Raw genomic sequence first — 24,285 nt, forward strand, 5'->3', positions numbered from 1 at the left:
TTACTCAGTAAATTGCGAGGTGAGAGCATTCAGCTCATCAAATGCTCATCTTGAAATGTCCCAACTTCCCTCTGTTGATAATGCACAGAGTCCAGGTACTTGAAACAAGGCCTAAAGCAGTTGTTACCTGATAAATTTAATGAAAAACTCATAAGCCAATTTCCCTATGAAAGAATCTTGAGCAGAAGCAACTCCTTATTACAAATTAAAGATACATGAAAAACAAAGCCAGTACCAAAAATGGTCACATGTTGTCTCATTTCTTATAAAACTGCTGACGGTCCTGAGCTGGACTTGAGGATCCTTGGGAGTCCTCTCCAACTCAGGATATTCTGTGATTCTATGATTCTAATTCACACACACAGCATGAATTTTAATTAGATTCAGATAATCTGAAAGACCGTCCCGAGAGTTTAGGTCTTTGTGATTCTGTGATTCTTTGGTTGCTGTTGCTGTGTAAGGAATAAAGAGTAATCTGAATAAACCAGCAACAAGGTTTGCACATATGTTTGTGCACAAATAACAAACACCATCAGTCTACTCATTAGGGCAGAGATGTAACGAGCACCACCAGGCTAACAATGCCCAAAATAGCTGTCTGTCACAGCAACCATAACAAAAATCAAGGGGGCTCTGAGACAAACACCGCCCTGTTTCACAGAAACATGCTAGAAACACCCTACCTACCTCTAGCACAGCTGAAGGCTGCCCTAATGAATCTCAACCAGCCCCAGCAGAATAATCTTCCTGAATGAAAACTCTTTTCTCATTCACACACTAGAAAACTCATTCTGGGAGAGCTTGCGTTTAAATTTGCATCACAGGACCCTCCTCTCCTTTTTAAGACACAGCAGCAACCATAAACCACAAAGGAACCAAAAATCAAAATGGAACTTGGCTGTCTGCTTCTCATTCAACTTTTAGAAACGTTTATATTGAAATTGCCTAAAAATCAGCCTCTGTAAGAGTTCCAAAAACTGAAGGGAAAAGCCTCCCTCCAGAGGTTGTAAAATTTTGTTCCTGATACACAATGGTCCAACAAATGCACTTACTGGATAACTAATGATTAAGCAAGTAGTCAGTCAGTCCAGTTGCTACAGCTGACTTGCAAAAACCCCAGTGTTATCACATAAACTACAGCACTCCACACGAACCATATCCACACCCTGGCAAGCAGTTTTTAATCAAGTACATGACAAGAAGCTTTCTAAACCACAAAAATATCACCCTAAAACATATCAGTGAAGAATGATAAACCAGTAAGAAACAGAGAATAGCCTTGGGAGCCCAAGAGGCTTCCTAGCACAGCATGGTAAAGCTGGATTATGCCAAGGCAGGCTCATAGCACAAGCAGAAGCATCACAGACGTGACCAGGATTTCACCAGGACCTGTGCTGCCATGTCTCCAGAATAAGCCATGCTACAGCTGCACCAGACTGCTGGAGAAAAAGAAGCCCACAAAAAATGGGGAAAGCTCATCCTGTCCTTTGGAAGGGAAAGGTAACCAGTGTGAATAGCAATATTTCAAAATATCCATGTACAGACATTCCATTTGCTCCTCCCAGCTCAAACCTGGCAATAAAAAGGATGATTTTAAAGTTTTATTTAGTTATTTTCAGGCTCCCTTGGCCAGAATGAGGGGGAAATGTCTTCAACCAACTTAGTTATTTGCAGAAAGCACACAGTGCTCTCCAACACAAGCCACCTGATCTGCAGGCACCTGTATCCCACTCTGGGGTCACAGCCCTGGAGCTGAGGGCACCCTGAATATCACGATTCACAGTCTTGTGCCATCTCTGCTGAGACTGTGAAGGCAGTGGGAGCTTTTGCTTCACATGTCCTTTTAAAGATTAAGACCAAGAATTCAAAGGGCTTCTGGAACTTTGAGGTCAAGTCAAGCCCAGGAGATTTAATAATGAAAAGTGTCAATGAGGGTTATGGTATTAGCCTACAGCAATAAAATTAAGTCTATAAAGGGAACTAGGAGAAGGCAGGGCTAAGTCTATGACTAAACGTACTTCCAACTCACAAAAGCTTCTGAAATAACAATGTTCTAAAGTTCTTTCAAGTCCCAGTTTTACTCTAGAAGACTATCAAGTCTTTTAGAGCATCAGTAACTTAAAAAGAGGCAGGGGAAAAAAAAACAAAAACAAAACACGAGAAGAGTGTTTCCCTGAGTCACCTATGTGTGAAGAACTGTTTTGGAGAACAGGCCAATGCTCAATGCACTGTCTCTATAGAGAGCATCTTACTGCTTCAGCATCCCAAATAAATTGTTTCAAAACTTGTAACTCAGAATTCTCCACAGTAAATATACAGAAGTTGAGGCTTCTAAATGTGTACAATTTTGTTTTCCTTAAAAAAAAGGCACCATGTATACCCTGATACAGATATCAATTCTGAACGTACAACACTAAAGTCAGAGCCCACTTTTCAAACGTGACCACAGCAGAATACTGAAAAAATTACTGGACTCATAAAAAAATAAAGTTAAGCTCATACAAGTCTGGACTCAGCAATGATCCTTATTTTACTTCAACGAAAACTACTGGAGCAAGATGTTGCTGAATGCCAGGCTAATTCCACAACATTCATTCATGGAGCGAAGTCTGGAGGCAAGGGCAAGATTCCATTTCCCAGGAGATATTTTGTGCTCTAATCAAAGCATGTGGCTTTGCCAAGCACCAAGAAGGCCACAGAACCTACGTTTCATTTTCTGCTCCGTTGGTCTTGCTCTTGCGCTGCTTCTGCTCGGTGCTTGCTGGAGGGGTCTGGCCCATCGCGGGTGGCTTCCGCTTTGCTAACATTTTTCGTTGTCTTTCTATTTCTTCCCGCTGGGAATTTATCCTTTCCTGTTGCCTGAAAAGCAGAGAGGAGAAAAAACATGACAGATAACTATGGGTGCGCACTTGGTTGTCTTCAGCATCTGTTCTTACCAGATTGGACCCATGAATTTCAAATCAGTTGCACTTGTAAGATTTGTAACAAAATATTTTTGTACAGAAAAGGGAAATGTGCCAAATATGATGAGTCAGAGTTTTAAAGGTATTTTTACGTAGAATAGGATTATTTTCCTGGCTCACAGAAATCTTCCAGTAAGTGAAAGGTTTAATTCATGCAGAGGACATCCAAAGGACTTGCTAACCCCATGGAAACCTAGGATCCATGGCAAGTCACTAACTTTCCACACACTTTTTCTTAAAAGCCTCTGTTCAAAATCTCAGATTTTCCTGTTAAAACTATTGCTGAAGTCTGGCACTGTCTGAGAAAGTATCCTTACACTTCAAAAGTACAGGTAAGCTATCCCAAATTCTCTGGAATATAACCAACATCATTCCCGATTTCACTAAGGAACTGTCTCTCCTCCAAGATGAAAAGACTATCTCAAACATTTTATAGTGACAAAAGCACTCTTGAAATTTCAAGTCTAAATGACCTAAGCATTTGCTTACCTACTTCCTTTTAAAAAGGGACTGAGACTGCAGCATTCCAGAAGTATTTTTTCCATGATTTCCAGTATAAACAAAGGAAGAATTATAAAGTCCTTAATCTGTGCCTAACAAGAGCTGCACCTCCCTGTCAGACTACAGAGAAGTGGTGTGATTTTAAAGGATCGCACATAACTCTCTAATGCAATTAACTTGCCGAGTCCTACTTAAAGGTCTAGGCCAGGTGGGAATTGACTGGATATTTCCATTAATATCCTGCATAAAGGGTCTCTGATCTTCATTTCCAGGTTTCTGCAGCCTCTTTGATCACTGTTACCAGAAGGCAAAACAAGTTAAATAGTATGGATTTTCTCTTTCAAGTTTCTATACTTTCTACTTAAAGGAAAAAAAAAATAGTGCAAGCTAATTAGCCTTCTTTTACCAATATATGCAAGGATGCAAATCAAATTGACTGATTCACAATATATGTGAGATTTTGGTCCACCCCTCCATCCCAAGCACTACACAGCCAGGTGGGTGCACTGAGGATTTCCGACAGGTAATAACAGTTGGCCCAGAGGCCAACTCAAACCATTTCACTCCACTTCCAGTCTCTGGAAGTTTCAGTGGAGATGGATTTCTCACATCAGTGTGAAGAAGTTCCCCAGGAGTCAGGAGTTCCTCTCTGATCCTTCCATGCATCAGTCACACCATTCTCACATTCTGACGTGCAAGACATCACACACAACTGCTAGGGTTTTTTTCCATTTCTGCCTCTGAAGTTAAAGACAATCCTGTTTGTCCTCACTTGATGAGGTTCTGGAAGGCATAACCATCTGTCCACTGCTCGGTGAAGGATGCGCCGTGCCGCACCGTGGTGAAGTGCCCCAGCCTCAATCGATCCTGCATGCTCTTATCCCGGCATGCCATCTTCTCCTGCTTTGACTGAAAGCAAAATAAAGCCACGTAAATATACAAGCTATAAATTACTAGCTAAGGGCTGTGCTGCATTTTAAATCATCACCAATTCTTTCCACTTTCTATTATTTCAGTTCTGATTATCTGAAACCCAGCTGAATATCACTGACCAAATTATTGCTGGTGCTTCACACTGGTCTGGCAGGCATTTGTTCACCTCCATCATGACATTTCATCCTCACTCTTCCCTCCTGATGACTGCCTGGGCAGCTCACCCATCCTATGATCAGCTGAGATCAGCCTGGCAGTAGGATTAAAACTGTCTTTTTCTATCAGTAGCCAAGATAGACTGCAGGCCCAGCTCTCACCAGGCCCTTATTCAGGAGATGAAGAAACAAAATGTACCTTGAATCACTATTAAGACTAAGATACAGTGATCAGCCAGCTCAGTCCTTGTCTTGTACATGTCCAGAAGTGACACAATCTCTGCTAGGTCACCACTCTGGAGAGGGGAGCCCTGCTCAGCCAAGAACAATCAGCTCTGTGACAAAATCAATTCAAACAGATGACACGTCCCAGCCAGCACCCGAGTAGTTTTGCCCATCCAGTACCCACAAACAATAGGTATAACTGGCCAATAGGTGAAAGAGTAAACAAACCCTTACACTGTTTAACCATCCGGAAAGCTGGAAATCTTTCCGTAATGAACCAGGCTGCATGTTGGTGAACGTGGCACTGTCCCCAGTGTGTTTTTTTCAGTGTTACACAAAGCAACAATCTCCAACTCTGCCATTTGAAAGGTCTAAATCGCCTGCCCATGTCCCAGAGCGTATCTGCAATTCCACTGCACAATGGGACACTGCTCCTGCCTTCCCAGAGCTGCACAACGTTGCTTTTCACGTGTATGGGTTTCCAAATCAAGCAATGCCTGCTGCATTTCAAGCTCTTTCATTTAAGCAAGAGATCACTCTGCCACTGTGGAAAGTGACCAAATCTGAACATTGTGAACCACTTCAGCCTTTGGATTACATTCCTATTTGCAAAGAAGTAATTCAAGACAGAATTCCAGTTATCTTTTATCACTGAAGCAACAGGAGCAGGTTTTTACTGCTAAGAAGACAGAGACGTTTTCAAGGACATGAACTGTGGCTGCAGAGATGTCCTCTGCTAACCTTTTCTATAAGAAGCTTCTTGCTCATCGTTACACATCGATTCAACCGCTCCTTGTACTTCTCCAGCATCTTTTGCTGCTCGTCTATCTGCCGTCTCAAATCACAGTTAGCCTAAAAGTGAACAGAGAACAAAGTCTGTGACTTCAAACCACTCAGAAGAGCCAAACTTAGCATCACATAGGAAGAGCCATGGGGATTAAAGTCAGCAAATCAGCAGGCTAAAAGAACAGGTTTTGTTTAGCAAAACATCCAAGACAAACTTTTAAGTTTTTAACTCACACCTTAACATCCCTCTAAAACAAGGAAGTTCTGTCATCTTGGTTTACACGTAAGGAACTAAAGTACAAAGAGATTGAAGACAAGCAGAAGTATTTTTGGGTTTTTTTTGTTAAGCATTTAAGACCTTGCCACAGCTACAAAGTCTCAAAATAGCTTAGTCATTGCTGGACTATCCTCCCACTTTAGCCACAATATTGGCAGAGTAAAAGGATAGGGAAACTGTATTTTCAGATAAGTTCTTCTTTGAGTCACTTTCCACCAGCCCTTCTACACAGACTGCTCCCAGTGGCAGCTGCTGGTTCACACCACCACAGCATGCAGCACGACTGTATGTGTAATCACTTTCATTAACAGAGTTAAATGTAACCATTTCCCTTCCAACTAATGGTCTTGTGAAAACAAAAATAATAATTAAAAAAAAACTGCAACTATTTCCTGCCTCATGGATTGTTTCCCACAAGCACACATGTGCCCCATGTCTCCAATGAGCTTGACTGAGCTCTTTCAGGTGCTGAGACCAGACACACAGAAAGCCTTCCCTCTACTCCCTTTAATGTGCTTTCTAATGCTTTCCAACACTTTACAAGAGCTGCCTCTCCCAGCTGATGAAAGCTAAGTCAATTAGAACTCCTCCCTCCATTAAAACAAGATCCTTGATTTGAAGGTATTTAGGTATTTATCTTTTACTGAAGAATACTAATGAGTTAAGAGCTTTTTTTTTTTTTTTTTGGTTTGGCCAAAGGATATTCTCATCTCTATACATGTCTCTGATTCTTCCCAATGAGCATTTCAGAACACGGCTTCCCAGGCCACTGAGAGGCTAGTGAACATGCTGCCAAACAGAAGGCAGAGTCAGCTCCTCAGGACTTAGAAGAGGAGAGTAACTGGGTGGAGGGAAAAGGGAGTCACCATCCCTGGAAGTGTTCAAAAAACGCAGATGTGGCACTTGAGGACATGGTTTTGTGAGAACATGGTGGTGGTGCTACACTGATGGTTAGACTTGGTGATCTTCAAAGTCTTTTCCAACCTTAATGATGCCATGATTCTGTGAATTCTGCAGAGAAACATGTTAGGTTAACCAGCAAAATACACAAGTGTGCAACAGATCAAAGGGAGAACAGCACTGCTGAGGACAAAAACCCCAGAGCTACAACAACTCTGCATTGTACAACCAGATACTGCTTAGGTTCAATCAGACCCAAACAGTGTCCACAGCCCAGACAATTATCCTGCTGGTAAGGGATCACTGGATTTGTTTTACCTTGCAAATGTTGGCTCTACACCTGGTATACAAGCCCCTGCCCTGCAGCCTGGCTGGCACAAGCATTCTAAGTACCTTTAGATAGCAGCGTTTAGAAGAGTTGTCCCACTTTAAATACTTACTCTTAATAAGTCATCTATCCTCCCCTCCTTCTTCTCCAAGTCAGAGTTCTTACTGTTTTCTAGTGCAGATATTTTTTCCATTGTGAGGTCAGACTGTAGGGAAAAATCACCATAACCATGTTTAAGACAAATGGATAATGTTTCAGATAGTCAGCACTAAAGTCCCAGTGTAACCCTCTGCTGAGCCTCAGAAGAACTGATCCCCTGCATCCTGACATTCAGGGGAAGAATGTTCTCCATTATTCATTTTGTTGTTGCATGGTGGGCTCCTCCAGCACAGGAGGTGCAGTCAGCCAGCACAGAGCTCTGAAGAGCACAAACTGGTAACTCTCAACAGCCTAAAATATCCTGTGTCCTGTGAATTTTACATTTATAGCTGAGTTTTGCATACTCTTTGGTGGTCTCTATGTAGGAGAGCTTACACAGAAAAAAGGCTTAAGAAAAAAACCCCACACCAAATCCCAGTCCTTAGCAGGAGGATCAACTTTATGACCTTTCATGAGCACACACAGCCACCAGCAGACAAAGACAACACCTGCAGGCTCTAAAGTGGTCCTGACAGAAAACACAGGTATTCATCTTAAAATATTTTAACAGACTGACAACAAGAATATTGGGCACAAGCTTTTGTTTCTGATAAATTAATGTATTAGTACCCACTGGGGACAGGAGCTTTATAGCTCTTGAGTGAAAACTATCTGGAAAGTTTTATGGGATGCAAAACATCTCAAATACCTTCAGCGAAGCAGTGAAGTGAGAGTTATACCTAAGAACAGAAGACACACATTATATTCTTTAAATATTTCAGATTCAGCACTCCAATTAAAGGGTGGCGAAGGCAAAGGAGTCAGTATGTACCTGAACACAGAATCTAAAACAGCCAAGTCAACACAGAGGAAACTCTCCAGGATTGTACACACAGATTTCACAGTCGTGGTTGGCAGGCACCTATTCCATTTCTGAGAACAGAGACTGCAGAGGCTTACCTGTGGAGATGTTATATAACTATTCTCCAAATTTCAAGCTTGCCTGGAAGTCAACACCATGGAGTAAGAGACAAACTTGGCAGACTGTTGCTTCCCAACATATGCCCAAGTATGGAAAAACTCAAACAGAGCTCCTGCCAACATGGCACATCAAGCAAGATGGGGCTAAAATCCCAAGAGACTAAGAGGTGGCCTGGGCAGGTCACCTCACCTCTGACTTGACTTGGTGCATGCTTCCTTGCCTGCAGGAAAAGCTTTGCCATGGGAGGCACCATGCAGGATGTCTGTAGAGAACCTGGTGCAGCTGGTGGCCAAACAGCAGAAAGTTTCTTTAGTAACTGACTGTTATTTCACCTAGGCAAGGGCAGAGACATACTTGCCCTGTGTCAGATAAAGTCAGGATACATACCCCTTCATGTGACTTCACCCCAAGTCACCTCAGAGCACTCAGGCACTAGCAGTAACTGAAAACACTGAGGAAATCATGCTGATTTGTTCCTTGCACTGCCCCAAGTGATTCAAGCTGGGAATCATCGAAGTGTATCTATTTTTTAACTCTATCAACTCCTAACAGGCTTGGGAGGGAAAAACCAAGAATGTGTACAGGACCTCATCACACCACCAAACATCGTCCTAGATTCTTTCCTGCACATACATGCCCCACCTAGACCTCTGGGGAATATCATGAAGCTGAACACTGGCAGAAAGCTTGTTCAGATAATGTCTTGCAAAGAACACAGACCTTGTGGGTGTGTTAAGCACAGAAGAAAATAAGAACTTTTTGTTTTTTCCTCCAGGTGACACCACTGTTTGACCACTGTTTTAAGCATGGGTCTTGGAACAGCAAAGATGGACATAATCTCTGGCAGGTTCTTGAGTTGTGGCATCATTCTCACACATTCTTAAGAATACATACAACAAATGCGACCCTAGTGACAAAATAGAGCCCAGACTTGAGCAAGTGAGTATACCCCCAGAGGGGAGATTGCTGTCCTTGAACACAGAACTTCTACCACCTGCAGGGTTAATGGAGAATGGACCTTCCCAGCAACAAAATAACCTCTGACAGAGACTGGTGTGAGGAAATGATAGTTTAAAAGGGAAAGACACAGAGAGATCTGAGATGAAAATCCAAAGAAGACTAAAAGCAGGCTTAGAGAAGAGATAAACCAGGTGCATTGCAGATAAACCTGGGCACCCTGGTAAGCAACAGAAGATAACACAGCTAAAAGAATCTCAGTAATTTAAATGGTACCAAGAAGATAGCAGTGCAGTCAGAAGAGCTATTCCTCTTCTTAACTCCACATCAGTGAAGTTGCTGGGAAGCACTTTCAGGAATACATCATGTTCCACCTTGACAAGACAACTATTCCATGAGTGGACTCTGCAGAGATCAAAGAGCTGCCAGCAAGACTGTGGCGATCTGTACTGTAAGCAACGTGATGCACCCATGACCCAGTACCTGAACAGACCCAGCGCCTGAACAGAGACATTCACAACTATCACTCAGGTTTCCTTCTCACCTTCACTTCCAGAGAGAGGAAGAACATTGAGGATACAACAGAGCAGAAAAAGACAGAGCTGAGGTGTTCCTCTCCCAGGCACAATCACACACAGCTGACAAACTGCCCACAGCACTGACACAGAAAAGCCTCAGTAGCAGATTGGACAAACTCCAGCAGCAGCAACTGAAAACCTTCTTTATAGGATGAGGAACAAAGCTCAGAGCAATTAACTTCATTCAGTAGTTACGGATGGAGTTGGGAATACTGGCTCTTCTCACTGGGAACATCATGTCCACTACCAGCATCACCCTCTAGCACAGAAGACAAGCTGCATCAAGCTTCAACCTCACATCCAAGAGCTATGTTGTCTAGTGAGCTATACCTGTGACTGTTTGTGCTGGATGGAAATCTGTTTTTGGGAGGTGCAGGAATGCTCAGTGTTCCCTGATCCGGTAGAAGATGGGCTGCCTTGCTGGGCCTGTAAAAGAAAGTTGTGTATTGTTACATGTCCCTCAGCATGACCACCAGTGCCCATGCAGATACATTAATCTCCACACTGAAGCTGCAGTCTAGCCTGCACCACACTTTCATGCTCAGGTTTAAGGATGCTTTAGAGATACAGCTCAATAAAAGCAGAGTCAGTTTCTTCCAAGAAGCCTGGTCCAACCTGCTGAGGATAAAGCTTTTAAAAGCCTGATATAATTCACAGCAGCTGAGATTAAGCAAGGCTAATCCAAACACTTCTCGCAACAAGACTATACTTCAATCTTTTGCTTTTCTGCATCTATCACATTATCCCCTCGGATGACATCATTTTGATCTAGGCAAGATTTTGAGCTGTTAACTTAAAACTCATGCCATTTCATTAAATAAGCAAAGCCTGGGACCTAGAACTCTTCACAAGGAAGATGAACTTACCAGAAGGTGACAGACTGGGGTCAGCAAAAACGAGGCTGCACTTGGGCAGAAAAGCTTCAAATTCCCCATCCCTTAACTAGACACATGCCTTAGGATTCAAATCTTTTCAGAGCTGCTCACCGAGACAAAAGTAAAACAGAGGCCACCTCCCCTCTGTGCCAGCTGCTCATTCTCTAGCCGCTGCTTCGCCAGCATCACCGACATCAGCATTGGCAGAGCAGAGTGTTCCTCCTGCGGCTCCTTGGCTGCGCTGCCGTCTACCCCATACAGCGGCTGCTCCATTCGCCGCTGCAACACAGTCAAAAAACAGACAATGAACTACTTTTTTTTTTTTTTAATTAAAAGAAGCGATTCTCTGACTCTGCCAAAACTGTTGTCAGCGAAGCAGCAGCTCAGGAATGAGCAGGCAGCATGGTGAGGATCTGATAACTCACACAGGACTCCTGCAGTCATTGTTCCAACGGCAGACAGCAACAAGGAAATGAAGTTAACAATTGGAAAAAACCCTAACAAATGAACACACAGGACAGACTTCCTTGTCAGTTAACACATTCTCCTCCTTTGCAAATACATGTCCTTCACAGTCAGTGGAGCAAAATAGATTGCAGGTCGAAAAATCTACATTGGGATTGCGGTCAATGCATTCACAATTATGATTTTTTATGTTTCTTAAGGACTCATTTTCAAACAGCCAATTTCATGATACGTTGCTATTCTGGCAAAGTAAACTGAGTCAGAAGTGCTAAATGGCAGCAATCTAACCATGTCTAGGACCCAGACATCAGGGTATGCTCACTTCTATCATTACAGCTGGGGCTCATCTCCTGCAAGGTAAGAGAAGTACTAATTCATTACCAAAATCCTTTTTTAAAGGTCCATTACATCTCTTAAGGGCTAGCTCCTTTGTCCTGTAGTAGATTAGTTTTCCAACTGTGGTAGAGGAACTGAGTTTAACAAGAAGAATCATCTGAGCTACACTGATCACAGCACACAGCATCTCAATGCCCTGGCTTCCAAAGCCACACCATCACTGCTAAAACTTGGCAATCTGGGTAATAATCATGCAAGTCCTTCCAAGCTGTAACTCCAGGCCAGGCAAATGCCTCAGAGAAAGCAAAGAGTCAGGTCAGGCTTCAGTTTTTCTTAAAAACCTAAACTGCAACCTGTTTTCTGGTTAACATTACCAATTCCAAGAGTGTGCTTCCTTCCCCAAAAGAATGCTTGTGCCTGAGAGTGGCCTCACAAGAGTCTCAAGACCTGCAGATCATTCTAATCAATGAGAAGTGAGGCAATTCAAATCAGCCAAGAGATTTGAAGAGAAGTAGTTACATCCTGAGGCCATTACAATTCCTCTGCAAGTTCTGATTGCAGAAATTTTCCAGTACAGTACAGATAAATTCAGATCTGGAGGAGGTTTGTATCATGTGAAAGACATTTTAACACTCTGCTTCCTTCCAAGATCAGTACTAACACCTGTAATGGGTAAGACTCAGTGTCCTCCAATTTTCACTCATCCCCCCATTTTTTTTGGGATTAGATCAAAGCATTGACATTCAGTTTGTAAGAAGAGGACAGATCTTGCAAAGGCCCAGAATAGTTTGTTATGAATAAGCAAACATCACAGGTTTAGCTGCAAGAGGAAAGAACAGCAGATAAGCACCTGTGTAAGGAGAGAGACAAACTGGCCTGGCTGAAACTAACTGTGAAATCAATATTCATCAGAAACACTCTGTTCAACTTTTACCTATTCAACATATACAAGCATAGAAGAAGAAATCCACAGGAAGAATCCACTTGCTCCATTGTGGGTTATTTATTCTGCTGGAATAAAGAATTGTCCCTAATCCCTCACACATCTGCAACATTCAGAGATGCTATTTTTTCATTAACTTCTCTTTAAAGAGATGTGTTAGTGAATTGATAAATGACAGCATGAAAGTCCATTCAATTAATAAGATCTATTTTAATTTTTAGAAACATTAAAAAGTATCTAGAAGTGTACATGAAGCTCTCCCTTCAAGCATCATTGCAAACCTTCTGAAATCTATCAACACATGGAATTCTGAGCAGTGTTCAGTGTTGGAGTTTAGTTCAGTACATTCAGCAAAGGTCTCTGCAGAATAATGTAATCCCCAGAGACTTTGCATTTGGTTTTGGGAATCCCAACCTTTCCCACAATGTCTCCAGTCTTTTGTGACACTCAATAAATGCTGAAAATTTTTAAAGAGGGGCCCAGTCAATACTAAAGCCCAGGCAACAGAGCCTCTAAATACTGCTCTGCTAGTTGCAACAATTTTTTTTAGCTGCTCTGTCCTAAAATGGTTTAAAAACACGTGTTACTTCTTCACATCCAGACCTCACAGAAATGCTGCAAGTAAAGTGGAATTACATGCCAAAAACCAGCACCAGCTGAGCATGTATACGCATGTCTCTGGAAGCTTTTGCTAATGCCCCTTGCAAGTCTTGTGCACATGAACAGAAGTAAAAGGCCTTCCCAAAATAATTATGGTGGGCACATTGTTCAAGATACCCAAGGGGTCCAATCAAAATCAGAATAGCCCTGATAGTGCTGCACAAATACACAACATACTCCCGACTCCATGGAGTTCATGAGCTACAATAGAATAAAGGGTAACTAACAGGTCAGTTCCACCTTTATTAAGGACTGACATCCCTCTGTACTCAGGCAGCACGTTAGAAACATTCATCCTGTACAATTTAAGCTCAGATATTCCTGACAGTTATGGCTGGACTAGCTGCTGTCCCAGGGTCCTAGACATGGCTTCGCTCTCAGAACCCAGTTTCAGATTTAAAGTGGAGAACAAGCCAAATCACTCACCAAGAGACAGAACCTTGTATTACCTGTCTGAAGCATGGCCACCAAGTTAACCGATGCCAGGCCACCAACTGTGTCCCCAAGAACACTCACCGGCAAGGGGTTGGACAGGGAATGCTGCGGAGAGGATCTGGCGACGGGCGGCACACTTCTGCCAGGACTGGTTCCTGGGCCACTGCCCCCAGCAAACTGGGCACACAAACAGATTTGATCATCAGGATTTCCACAGAGATACTACATTTAACCAAAATTTACACAGACAAAAGAAACACATTCACCTTAAAAATGAAGCTGTATAGGCTTCAGGAAATAGTTTACATAAACTGAAGATAAATTAAGAGGAAAACCTCAACAGTTCACAGAGCTTCCAAAATAACTGAAGTACCTAAAACAAACACTTGTATTTTCCCTGAGTACATCTTCCTTTGTAACTCAAGAAGATATAAACCTGCATGCTTGGCCATAGATCAGTTATTTACTCTCTGGAATTAGGAAGCCCATTCCCTGTGAGGAGACGTGTCTGATATGTACCACAGGAGTGGTAGGTAATGTTCATCTCCACTGAAGCACCTGTGCCAGTCAGTGTTAAGAGGCAGGAGAGGTAAGGAGCTGGGGCACTGCTCCAGTTGGTACAGAAACCCCTACAGTGTACTGCTCATAAAAAAATTTACCCGGGAAAGAAGTAAGCACTAATAAGCACTTAATTTCTGACTCCAAGCTACTCCAAAAAATAAAGAACAAACTTAAGAGAAAAGCTACAGCTCTGGATTGTGCAGACCTAGAAAAGTTTCAGATATTATGCAGTGCAAAAAGAATACTGATTTTAGAATGTCCATCACTGTTTGGGGAGGGGTTTGCCCCCTATGGCACCAGCCTCCCATGAGAAGTTTTTCTTAAGAGGGAACCCTGTAAACAACTTCCCACTCCAATCAGCAGGGTTGTGAAGGTGGGCTCTTTTGCAGCTCTGGATCCTTACCAAAATTTTTTGCAAACCTAGAGATATCCTCAACTGAGAGAGAGGTTCCAATGGAAATCAACCTCAAACCTACACTTAAATGAAAAAAATGCCCTATCAACTGTTCAACTAACTATTAATTTAAAAATAAATTTCTTCATATCCTCTGCCTAATCAGATCTGAGCATATCAGGTGGACATCACCAATCCATGATCCCAATGACAGATCAGTAACACGTCACATGACAAATTGCTATCCACAGATTTTGCAAAATGGGAATTAAGGCAGATTTGTCAATGAAAAGATTCTTACCTCAAAATAATCACTAATTTTATGTCCTCTAGGAGTGCCTTTCCCTAAAAAAGAAAGCAAAGGACTAAAATAAGAGTTGTACTTTAGAGAAGTTACCATGCCATCCTAAAAATCTCCTCCTACATCTTGACACTCCTTTTCCTGTTCAGTACAACACTTATCACAACAAAGCTTCCGCACAACAAAAACCCGCCCCAGGGTTACAGCCCTTGTGCTGTTTTTGGGAGGCTCTACAGTTGACAATTCAATTAACTCTCAATTCCAAACATGTCAGATCCAATCAAACAGCATTTGCACTTGCTGAAGTACTTAGAAAACACTGAAGGTCTGACTGTTGCATAGGTTCTTCAAAATTTCCTTCAAGATAAGGAGAGAGCAAACGGTACTTTTACTCCTCCACCTTCAGCTAAATTACTGCATATTAGATCTCTCACAAGCATTCCTGTAAGAGTTTGAGAGATAATTAGCAGTGGCTTAACATCAGCTCATTAAAACCTAGTCCTTTTTTCTTACTATCATATTATCAAAGCAGCCCTGTCAACACAATTCTCATTACTTTCTTGTTGAAGAATGAAAGAACTCAAAATCTGCCCCTCTGCCCATTTGCTAGAGAATGTGAACTTGGATTGAACACACCAGGTTTTCCATTCAGGACAGCACTGCCTGCTTAGGCACAGCTTGTTCCTGATTTGTCATGGTGAAAATTTGCTCCAACAAGGCAGGCACGTGTCTCGGAAAGCAATACAGACTGTATTCGGAAGTCTGGCTGCTGTATATGTAGCAACACAGGACCAAAACAGCACTTGGGAGCAGAATACGAAACCTCTGGGCAGCCTGTCCCATAAAAATGCAAGAGTTTGTGCAAATAAACCAAGTATTTTCCTGCCAATAAGGGTAACAAGGCTCCCAGAAGAGAATACACCATCATGGAGTAGTTTATAATAAGCTGCCTGACACACCCTTGAGAAGGGCCATTAGTTTCCTAGGACACTGCCTGTGCACATTGTGCCCAAGTTACCAAGCAAGCGGCAATCCTATGGCAGGGTCGCAGCATGGATTACCTTGACTGGTCTCGTAGGCTTCTGCTTTCCTCTTCCTATTCCTCTGGTCATTCTGCTTTTTCTCGGGAGTCTGTTAAACAATACTTCAAAATTAACGTTACTGCAGTTATTCCAAGATTTAAAGAAAATGTCCAAACACGATGATCTGTTCTATATCCCCAGCAGCCATTTCATTTCTCTGGTTAATTTCTTTCTATTGCTGGTACTTAAAGAAACAACTGCTCTCAAAGAGTTGCTACCTTCTCATAGATATGCTGCAGAGGGAGAGAATGTGGTTAACAGGAGGGTAATTTATTTTTTCTATTTTAGCTGCTGCAAGCCAGTGACCTTACCGGGTTAGCAGAGCAAGCTCAACATTTATAAAAACCTATGTAAACCCCTTCAAGGTGATCACAGTACCGGTACAAGGGGAATAATGATGAGAGGTTTAAGTACTGACATCCAAATCTGCAGACCAATCACAGTCTCTTCAGCCAATTCACTTTGCCTGCAGGTAATGCTTCTTCTCAAAGCCCACTGCAGATGGCTGCAAGAACTATCCCAGGACAGCAGGCAAGACAAAGCTGTTACAGATGCAGCAATTCACTTAGACTTCTGTTTAATCCTCACCAGCTCTCATCAAAGTCATGGGTCAGTTGCATGTGCCATTTCTGTGAGCACCCAGAGACCTGATGGGCAGCTGATCAGTGGATTTATGCACAATCAATTTATTTATGCACAGGCACAACATAGAGCACAGTTGACAGGCCTGAGGGCTCCAAAAGTGTCCTGCCTATCTGTCTGTATGAGGCTAGCAAGCCTAAACATGAGAATGGAGGAGACCCTGGTGCTTTCCCCATCACCAGGATCACATCTGTGGCCAAACCTGCTGAAGACATTGGGAAGCACTGCTGGAAGCAGCTCACTGAGGTTGCTGGAAAGAGATGTCTTGTCATTCTCATTACCACTGTCATTTTAAAATTGCCCCAAATAATTCCCAAGCTGTATGCAGCCACCACTGAACTATAGCCTGGGGGCAGGGAGAAAAACACTGTGCAAAACACAGCTCTGGGGAAGGGAAAGCCATGGCCAGAGAGTCTGTGATAAACCTAAGTTTCATGCTCTTTGGAAACCCAAATCTCAAGTACCCTCTTTAAAGATCTCTACACCAAAAGACTTACTCATACCGAGCACAGAAATCAATCTCCTTCCTTTAGTAGGATAAAAAGGATAAAGTTGAATCTAAACCTGGCTGTGTGTTCCCAGTGGGTGCTGGACATCTACAGCCCCACGTTACCAGCTGGGCACTCACAGACAGTGCTGTTTTGGTAAGACGATGGAGGGGATGTTAAGACAAAGGTGGCTATTGTGTCTGCAAGGTACTTTTTTAGAATGAGGGGACTGAAAACTCCAAAACCACCTAGAGACTTGCTGCTCCAGCCCCTCTATGTGTAAAAGTCAGAGACATTGCCTCCTCAGTGTGTAGTGAAGAGCAGCTCCTGAACAGCGTTGGCGTGACTGTAACACCACAGGCTCCATTACAGCCTCCATGGAGCTGTGAGCATATTAATGAGAATCAGTTTAAGTTGTTTTTCCATTCAAGTACTTACATAATAAAAATGACACACAACATTATCCGTAACAGACTGAAAAAGCAAGGAATGGGAGATTCGAATACGTCAGCTTGGTCAATTTATATCTCTCCACAGAAGTACATTAAAAAGAAAAACAATTAAAAGAATGAATACTCAAATTTTCACTATTAACTACTCTTACTTTATGGAGTTTAAGATACTGCATTCCTAAAATCCCCTCACACTAGTACTGCCATATAATAGAGGGAAATATGACCCAAAACTTACCTGGTAACTATGGGGGAAGTTCATAAAAAATGCATAAGAAAATGCACTCTTATTTGAGGTTTTGGTTTACTAACACAATTTTAGAATAAAATTAGATTTAGATTTTAGAATAAAAATCTAAAGACAATTCATTTTCTGCTTTGATGAGTATTTTGAAATAGTTAATCCTAAAGAAGTGAGACTAACCATGGACAAAGCATCAATTTTCACCTCCCCACACTTTCACAGAGTAATGCACAAAATGCTCTGCCTTGTACAGGCTTAGGCAAACTCACATTTTTTGATAGATATGGCAAACTTTTCCATTAATGCTCTCTGGCCTTTTATGTGTATCCAAAAACGTATCCCAATGAGCTGAAAACAGCTTCCCAAGTTGAGCTTTTACAAATGCTGCGTTTGGGATTAGATAAAACCTTCCTGGAATGGTGGGAAGCTTCGAGGAGGAGCTTCACAGAGAAGCTGAAAGCCTGCAGGGTCAAGCTAAATACTTCCCTGGTCCCTTTCACTCTCCAAACTAAGACGACTGTCACTGACTCTCACAATTTCTTCCATGCTTTCAGATGGATCATGTTCACCTTAAACCCAACTACCCAAGCAGTTGTGCCTGCTTACCTCCAATTCTTTATCACTCAGAGAGCCCACGCTGCACAAGCTCTGGTTGGAAGACTCACTATTTAACGGACCCTAGTGAAAAGCAAGCAGACTGTTAGAAACAACCTCTCTACAAGGCAGACCCATCCTAAAAAACACTGTCTCTGGGCTAACTACAGTTACAGCAGCACCATGGGTCAAACTCCCAGACAAGGGATGGGGCACTAAGAGGCTTCAGAAGACATTTGCAGCAGGACAGTTGGCTTGTTCAACATTTTTTTCTCAGGATAATTATCCAGCCTTTGGAGTATTTCTGCATCAGTTCGTTTCCTAACTGGTCTATTTACCCACATCCACAAAATAGCCAAGGTGCTATTTTTAGAAGCCTAAGGCTTGAGGAAGAAAACCGAATTTGTTGAGTAGCAGGAGTTCCAAGCTCAGCTCTCCAGACAGGCATCTGCTTGACCCTGAGCTAAGCATTTAGATGCATCCTCATCTGGGCAAGCCAGCTATTACTGTTACCAGATGCTGGCCGTACCGTTGATTTAAATGTGTCATTTTATGCTTTTTTCAACACTAAGAAAGTGAACAAGTGAAACTTGTGTTAAGAGCAGTACAACTGGTACCCATAATACAACCTTTCCCACTTGGCTATTTTATGGACCCATGTGTGACCTGCCCGCAGAGTAGCTGCTCCCACCAGGCCAAAGCAGAAACTCAGGAGACGAGAAAAGATTTACCAAAATTGTAACCAGGTACCTCAAGAGTCTGCTGCATCTCTGCAGGCTCTGCTGGATACACGTCTGCATTTTTACATATCCAAGTAGTTTGAAAATTATTTAAGATCTCTAATAAAACTGGTTTTAAAAGGAAAAAGTGAATCATGCAAAGTCACTGTGTTTTATCCTGACACAAAAGTATCCTCCTACAGATCTAACTTAAGAAATTAAGACAAATTTGACAAAGATGTTAAAAACAAGATTCACAATTAATGATGGAATGTATTAACAGGAAGAATGACATGATAAAGCCACTTCTCAATTAATAACTTGTGAGCATCTTTTCCCAAGATGCATTCTATTTTAGCATTTTTAACTTTGCAGTAACCACTTCCCACTAATCAATCTTTCCTCAAAGCAAAGCCACTTCTCATCATACACTTGAGCAGAAGACTCAAGTGGTGGAGTGGGGCCTTAACACCACAGAGGAACCCCACACTAGATAATTTTTTAATAGATCAGTTCTCTCTCCCCTGTTCAAGGGACAAACACCACTATCAAATTGTGACATAATCTAGCTATTACTAACCTAAATTCCCAAGCAGGCATGTGCCGAAACTAGACGTTTACCTTCTGTGTTCACTGTGAGTGTTAAATATCAAATTCAGTTCTCCTAAAACAACAGGCTCAGTTGCTAAAAAAAAAAAAAAAAGAAACCCCAACACCTGAATAGCTCAAGAAGCTGAATATTTAGGATTCTCTTAAGGAAAAATTGCAGGTTTACATTCTTTAAGCCATACTATTATCCCTTCAAAGGATCACACAAATAGCTCAGGACCAGAAAAAATGTTTCACTTCATCTGTTCAGCAATAGTTTCTTTTAAGCAAAGCAACAAGCTCCTTACCACCCAATGTGATGGCTCACATATGTTATAGGTACAACTCTTGGTTATTCCAGGAACTTACTCCTGGGCCAACAGGACTTAACAGAAGTGCCAACATTAACCTTAGCTACATCCACATGAAAGTCTCACTGCTAAAAAAATTGTAAAATCTTATGGCAAGTGGCAACAGAAAGTGAATCCTTTCACTCATGAAAAAAACTTGTTTATAACTGCACAAATGCTGCTCTCCAAAATCTGTCTGTTCTCTCAGGAACTCCAACCCCAACAGCATATCTGAGGCACCAATCAAACTTCTGTGCCAGGTGAGAACTTTGTGAGACACAGGAGCATCTCTCCAAATGAGTGTTTGCTGGGCTCACACTGGGGTTCTGACATTGTAAAGATGAAAGTCAAAGTTGTTTCCACATTTGCTTAAATCTCGCTGCCTCCATTGTGCAGATGGAGAGCAAATGACAGGAGCAGCTGTTTCAAAAACACCACATTTGAACTTTCCATGAACATTATGATTGAAGGGGAATATCAGTGGCATACACAGGACAACTCTTCTGCAAGGCCCCTGTATTCTGGGATCACCTGGAAAATAAACTGATGGGGCCACTTATAGCTAAAAATTATACTAACACTTTTTGCAGAAATACAAGTTTATCTTGTCCAAGAAATCCACTCAGTTTGCACCTTAATGTAAAGTTCTGGGATGCAAGCAGCTGGAAAATGCCTAATACAAAATCCACAATGTTTTTCTTACTTTCAGTACTACAAGTACCTGCACTGACTACCCTGCATGGGAAATTTTTAGCTCTACCAGCTGGAATCAAAACCATGTCTCACATTAATAAAAGGGGAGTTCGATGCTGGTCAGATTCTTGACCAGAACACCCCCACCCCTTTTTTTTTTTTCTTTATTTCAAATATTCCTCTAGAACCTACACTGATGATGTGGTAAAATTCAACTCAGTGCAGTAGTAGAAAGGGTGAAAAGGAACCAACTTCTTCATTACGGAACTGGAACAGAACAGCTTGTCATTGTCTACAGGTATCCTGCAATTTCACTGTCACATGTATTGATTTATGAACAAATGCATAATTAATTCTTTGTAGACATGTTTTGACCCATGCAATGGAGCAAATGCATCACTTTCCCTTTCCCTGCTTACATTTAAGAGGACCTTCCACTGACACTTTTCTTAGTCTAAAGGATAAGACCTTTACAGACAAGAGCTAAACTTGGCAAAGTTGGCAAAAAGTCTTGTTTTGAGGTATTTTGGCTATGGAAACCCAAATTATCCACTAGAATGTGCTGTACTCAAAGCAACAAAGATGCAATACCTAGGATGTTCCAGGAACATGACCTCGTGCTCAGCTGCACCTCTTCTCATGTAATATGTCAAGAGAAAGGAAAAGCAAGTTTTCCTGATTATCCAGATAACATGGAGCTATGTGTAAAATTAGTATCAGCTGCTTATAGCAACAAGTTTAGGCATGGATGTGAGAAACCATACAGCCGAGTATGTCCCTTCAGTTAACAGTCAGTGTGTCTATAAAAAATGCTTCAAATTTATATTTTAGCATTCCTGACTGTTTATATTTAACTCAGCAACTGACTTGGGATAAATGTTCAGTACTTAATTTAGCATACAATTTTTAAGTGGACATGACACAAAAGGAATTGAAGGAATGAACGTGAATTTGGAAAAAAAACAAACCTGAAGTAAGCAAAGAACATTAACATGAGTATATTGCCAGGGAAGTAGCAGGGTGCATATTAGCGCATAATATACATGCAATAGTTTATACAGATAAGGCTTATGAATTTTATTCCAGAAGTTCTGATTTTTCTAGCACAGACCACTTTGGGATAATACTGCACTTCTCTGCTCTCACTTCCAGCCCACTCATCCACTGTGCCCTGTCAGGGCAATTGGTGATGTGGCTCAGCAAAAATTCAAAATACGTGGGTCATCTGAAACAAGCTAATAGTACCTATAGTGTTTACCCAAATGACAAGCACAAAAAACAGCATACACTTCCTCCTCCACAAGGAATTTCTCTCCAAGATAAGCTGGCATGCTTTTTTCCCTGGTGATTCACCTATCAACTGCTGCTTCAAAGTCTGTGACCTACCTATGCACAATAAAGCCTCCATGTTGAGAATTGGATGCAACAGCAGCAGGCACTTTGAAGACTCCTACTCAAGAGGCAAGAATATAAAATCTGGCCACTCACAGGAGCTGGTTAGTCATTTCTCCCTTTGCCAGAGCCCCTGGAAAGCCCACAGTGAGGCTTCAATGGCTGAGACTTCTAAAGAAACAACTTATCCTGCTAATAGCTCCCACCAGATCATCTAGAACAACACCAAGCAGACTCAGCCTCCTTACCATCTCTGCCTCCCATGACTTGTACATTTCCACAGCCTCCCCAACTTCCCAGAAATGATCCATCACTCCACAACTCTAACTGGGCAGTCTCCATTTTGTGCTCTCCAATTCCTTGTACTGAAAGGGAGCTCTAGGAATTCCAGCTGCCTAGCCAGAGTCCCCAACACAGGCGTACAACAACATGCACTGCAAATTCCCTTGCTGTCTAAATGAAGGAGACATGGAGATAGACATGCATCATTACCTCAAGCCAGGATAACCAAGTTCCTCTGAATTCTGTAGCAGATCAATGGATTTCAAAGGCAAAGAGTCAATCCTTCATTCCACTAAAGGTTAGTGCTGACTCCACACAGGTTTACACCAAAGTGAAATGGTCATATGGCTCTACAGTTACTCTGGTGTAGTGCTACTATGTCAGGTTTAATTAACATATTCTTATCTTATTTCAAGCATCATGTAAGTATGAGAATTACAACCTACTTCTTAACTGGACTTTTAGAAAAGCTCAGTATTACTGATAATGAAATCCCCAAATCACTGAGGTCTTTTTGCCACGAGAAGTTAATCTACTCTCAGATGTTCACAGGTGAACCCCACTCTATCAGATGGGCAAGCAGGATTTGCTTGGCTTCCATTATGCTTCGAGAGTTCTCTACGATTGGAAAGATGGTATTTTTACTTTACTGATGGCAAACTGGACAGAAGGGTCATGCGACTCATCCTAGGAGCAGAAATAGGACTGAGATCTGACAACTATTTCTGGGCTCTAGCAGCCAGACAACACATTCGAAGTAATGTTGCACACAGAAGCATCCAAACAATTTTCAAGTATCTGGCATAAAGTCCTGGCACACTCTGCAGGAGCTGTAAAATTAAATTCTAAGTTTTACAACTCTTATTAACTGGTTCTTCTCATGGCCTATGACACTTGTTGGGGACCACCACTGTGCAGCACCACTTCCCTCCAAGGAAGATATGATTATCCTCAAACACGAATTCTCCACATGGTAACCTTGCTGCTAAAACTATTGCTGAGTACATCACAGAACTGGAGTTGCTGAAGTGATCAAGACTTCAAAAGTTACAGAGAATAAGTAAAAACCAAACTAATCCAAGCAAATACTATTCTTTATGAACAATTCTTTGGCCGCATATATCCTGCATCATTACCTCAAAGCAGGAGGAAAGAGAGCACTAGCTACCAAGACCAAGACTTTTTAAATTCTGGCACGGCCAGATGGATCTACAAGATTCCTACAGCCCAACTATGCTCCCTAGAAGTACTTCAGCCATTTTAGTTTAACTATAAAAGTGGCACACAGGGCTTGGTTCAGAGATCTTTTGAAAACCAAACTTGTAGAGATACATGTGCTGCTGTGCAGATCCACCCTGGTTAAGCCTGAGACAGGCTGTGTACAAATGCAGGTTCACCCATCACAATTACTGATTTAAATTCTTACCCAGGAAAAGTCTGTGGAAATGACACAAATCCCTTCAAGTTAACCTGCCTGATAACTTAAAGGCAGCACTCAAATAGGAGGAAGGGATGCAGATGATGAGAACAGACTAAATTAAACAATATTATCTAGAGAAACAACTCACATTTTTTTCTCCTGGGCCTCCTGACCTAAGGAAGATGTCTAGTCAGCATAATGCCTCATGGGAATATACACTTAGGTTTTCCCAGTATGTAAATATAAACAGGAGCTAAATAAGCAGGAACAGTCAATGTCAGTGTCATGTGTTAATTCAGGGACTTGCTCTGGGAATTTAGTGAAGAATGGCACTTCACCATATGGCAAGAATAGACATCTAAAGCATCACCAGCTTTATGAAGCTATCTAGTGACATGGGTGAAGCACAGGATTATAACAGTTGCCTAGAAACATTCCTTGCTCATAAATTTGTTTCAATGAATTAACTCCAAGCTTCTAGTGAGATACATTCTTCAGCTACCAAGTAAAAAACTTCATCACAGACTTGCAACAGAACTTTGAGGCTTTTGGAGCTGCGAATGACCTTGGTCATTGGGTTGTGCCTTCAGCTACCACAGGAGGTGACAAGCACACAGTTGTTTCCAAAACAGTTTAGGATTTCTAT

At 41.9% G+C, this 24,285-nt stretch overlaps 1 protein-coding gene across 4 annotated transcripts in view; it reads right to left on the bottom strand.

Moving 5' to 3' along the window:
* The window catches only part of TLK2 (tousled like kinase 2), a 42,902-nt gene that overhangs the window by 14,014 nt on the left and 4,603 nt on the right, over window positions 1–24,285 (bottom strand). For 2 of the 4 annotated variants that reach the window (XM_066566828.1, XM_066566829.1), the window contains 10 exons: window positions 18,208–18,279; window positions 15,755–15,824; window positions 14,694–14,737; window positions 13,519–13,614; window positions 10,710–10,877; window positions 10,054–10,149; window positions 7,181–7,273; window positions 5,519–5,629; window positions 4,237–4,373; window positions 2,707–2,859 (listed from right to left, as the gene is read on the bottom strand). In XM_066566828.1, the coding sequence (XP_066422925.1) occupies window positions 2,707–2,859; window positions 4,237–4,373; window positions 5,519–5,629; window positions 7,181–7,273; window positions 10,054–10,149; window positions 10,710–10,877; window positions 13,519–13,614; window positions 14,694–14,737; window positions 15,755–15,824; window positions 18,208–18,279 (1,040 nt within the window). The remainder of the gene's footprint in view (window positions 1–2,706; window positions 2,860–4,236; window positions 4,374–5,518; window positions 5,630–7,180; window positions 7,274–10,053; window positions 10,150–10,709; window positions 10,878–13,518; window positions 13,615–14,693; window positions 14,738–15,754; window positions 15,825–18,207; window positions 18,280–24,285) is intronic. The other 2 variants (XM_066566830.1, XM_066566831.1) reach the window with 2 other exon arrangements.

Source organism: Molothrus aeneus, chromosome 28, assembly GCF_037042795.1.
Source record: "Molothrus aeneus isolate 106 chromosome 28, BPBGC_Maene_1.0, whole genome shotgun sequence".
In the NCBI taxonomy this organism is placed as follows: Eukaryota; Metazoa; Chordata; class Aves; order Passeriformes; family Icteridae; genus Molothrus; species Molothrus aeneus.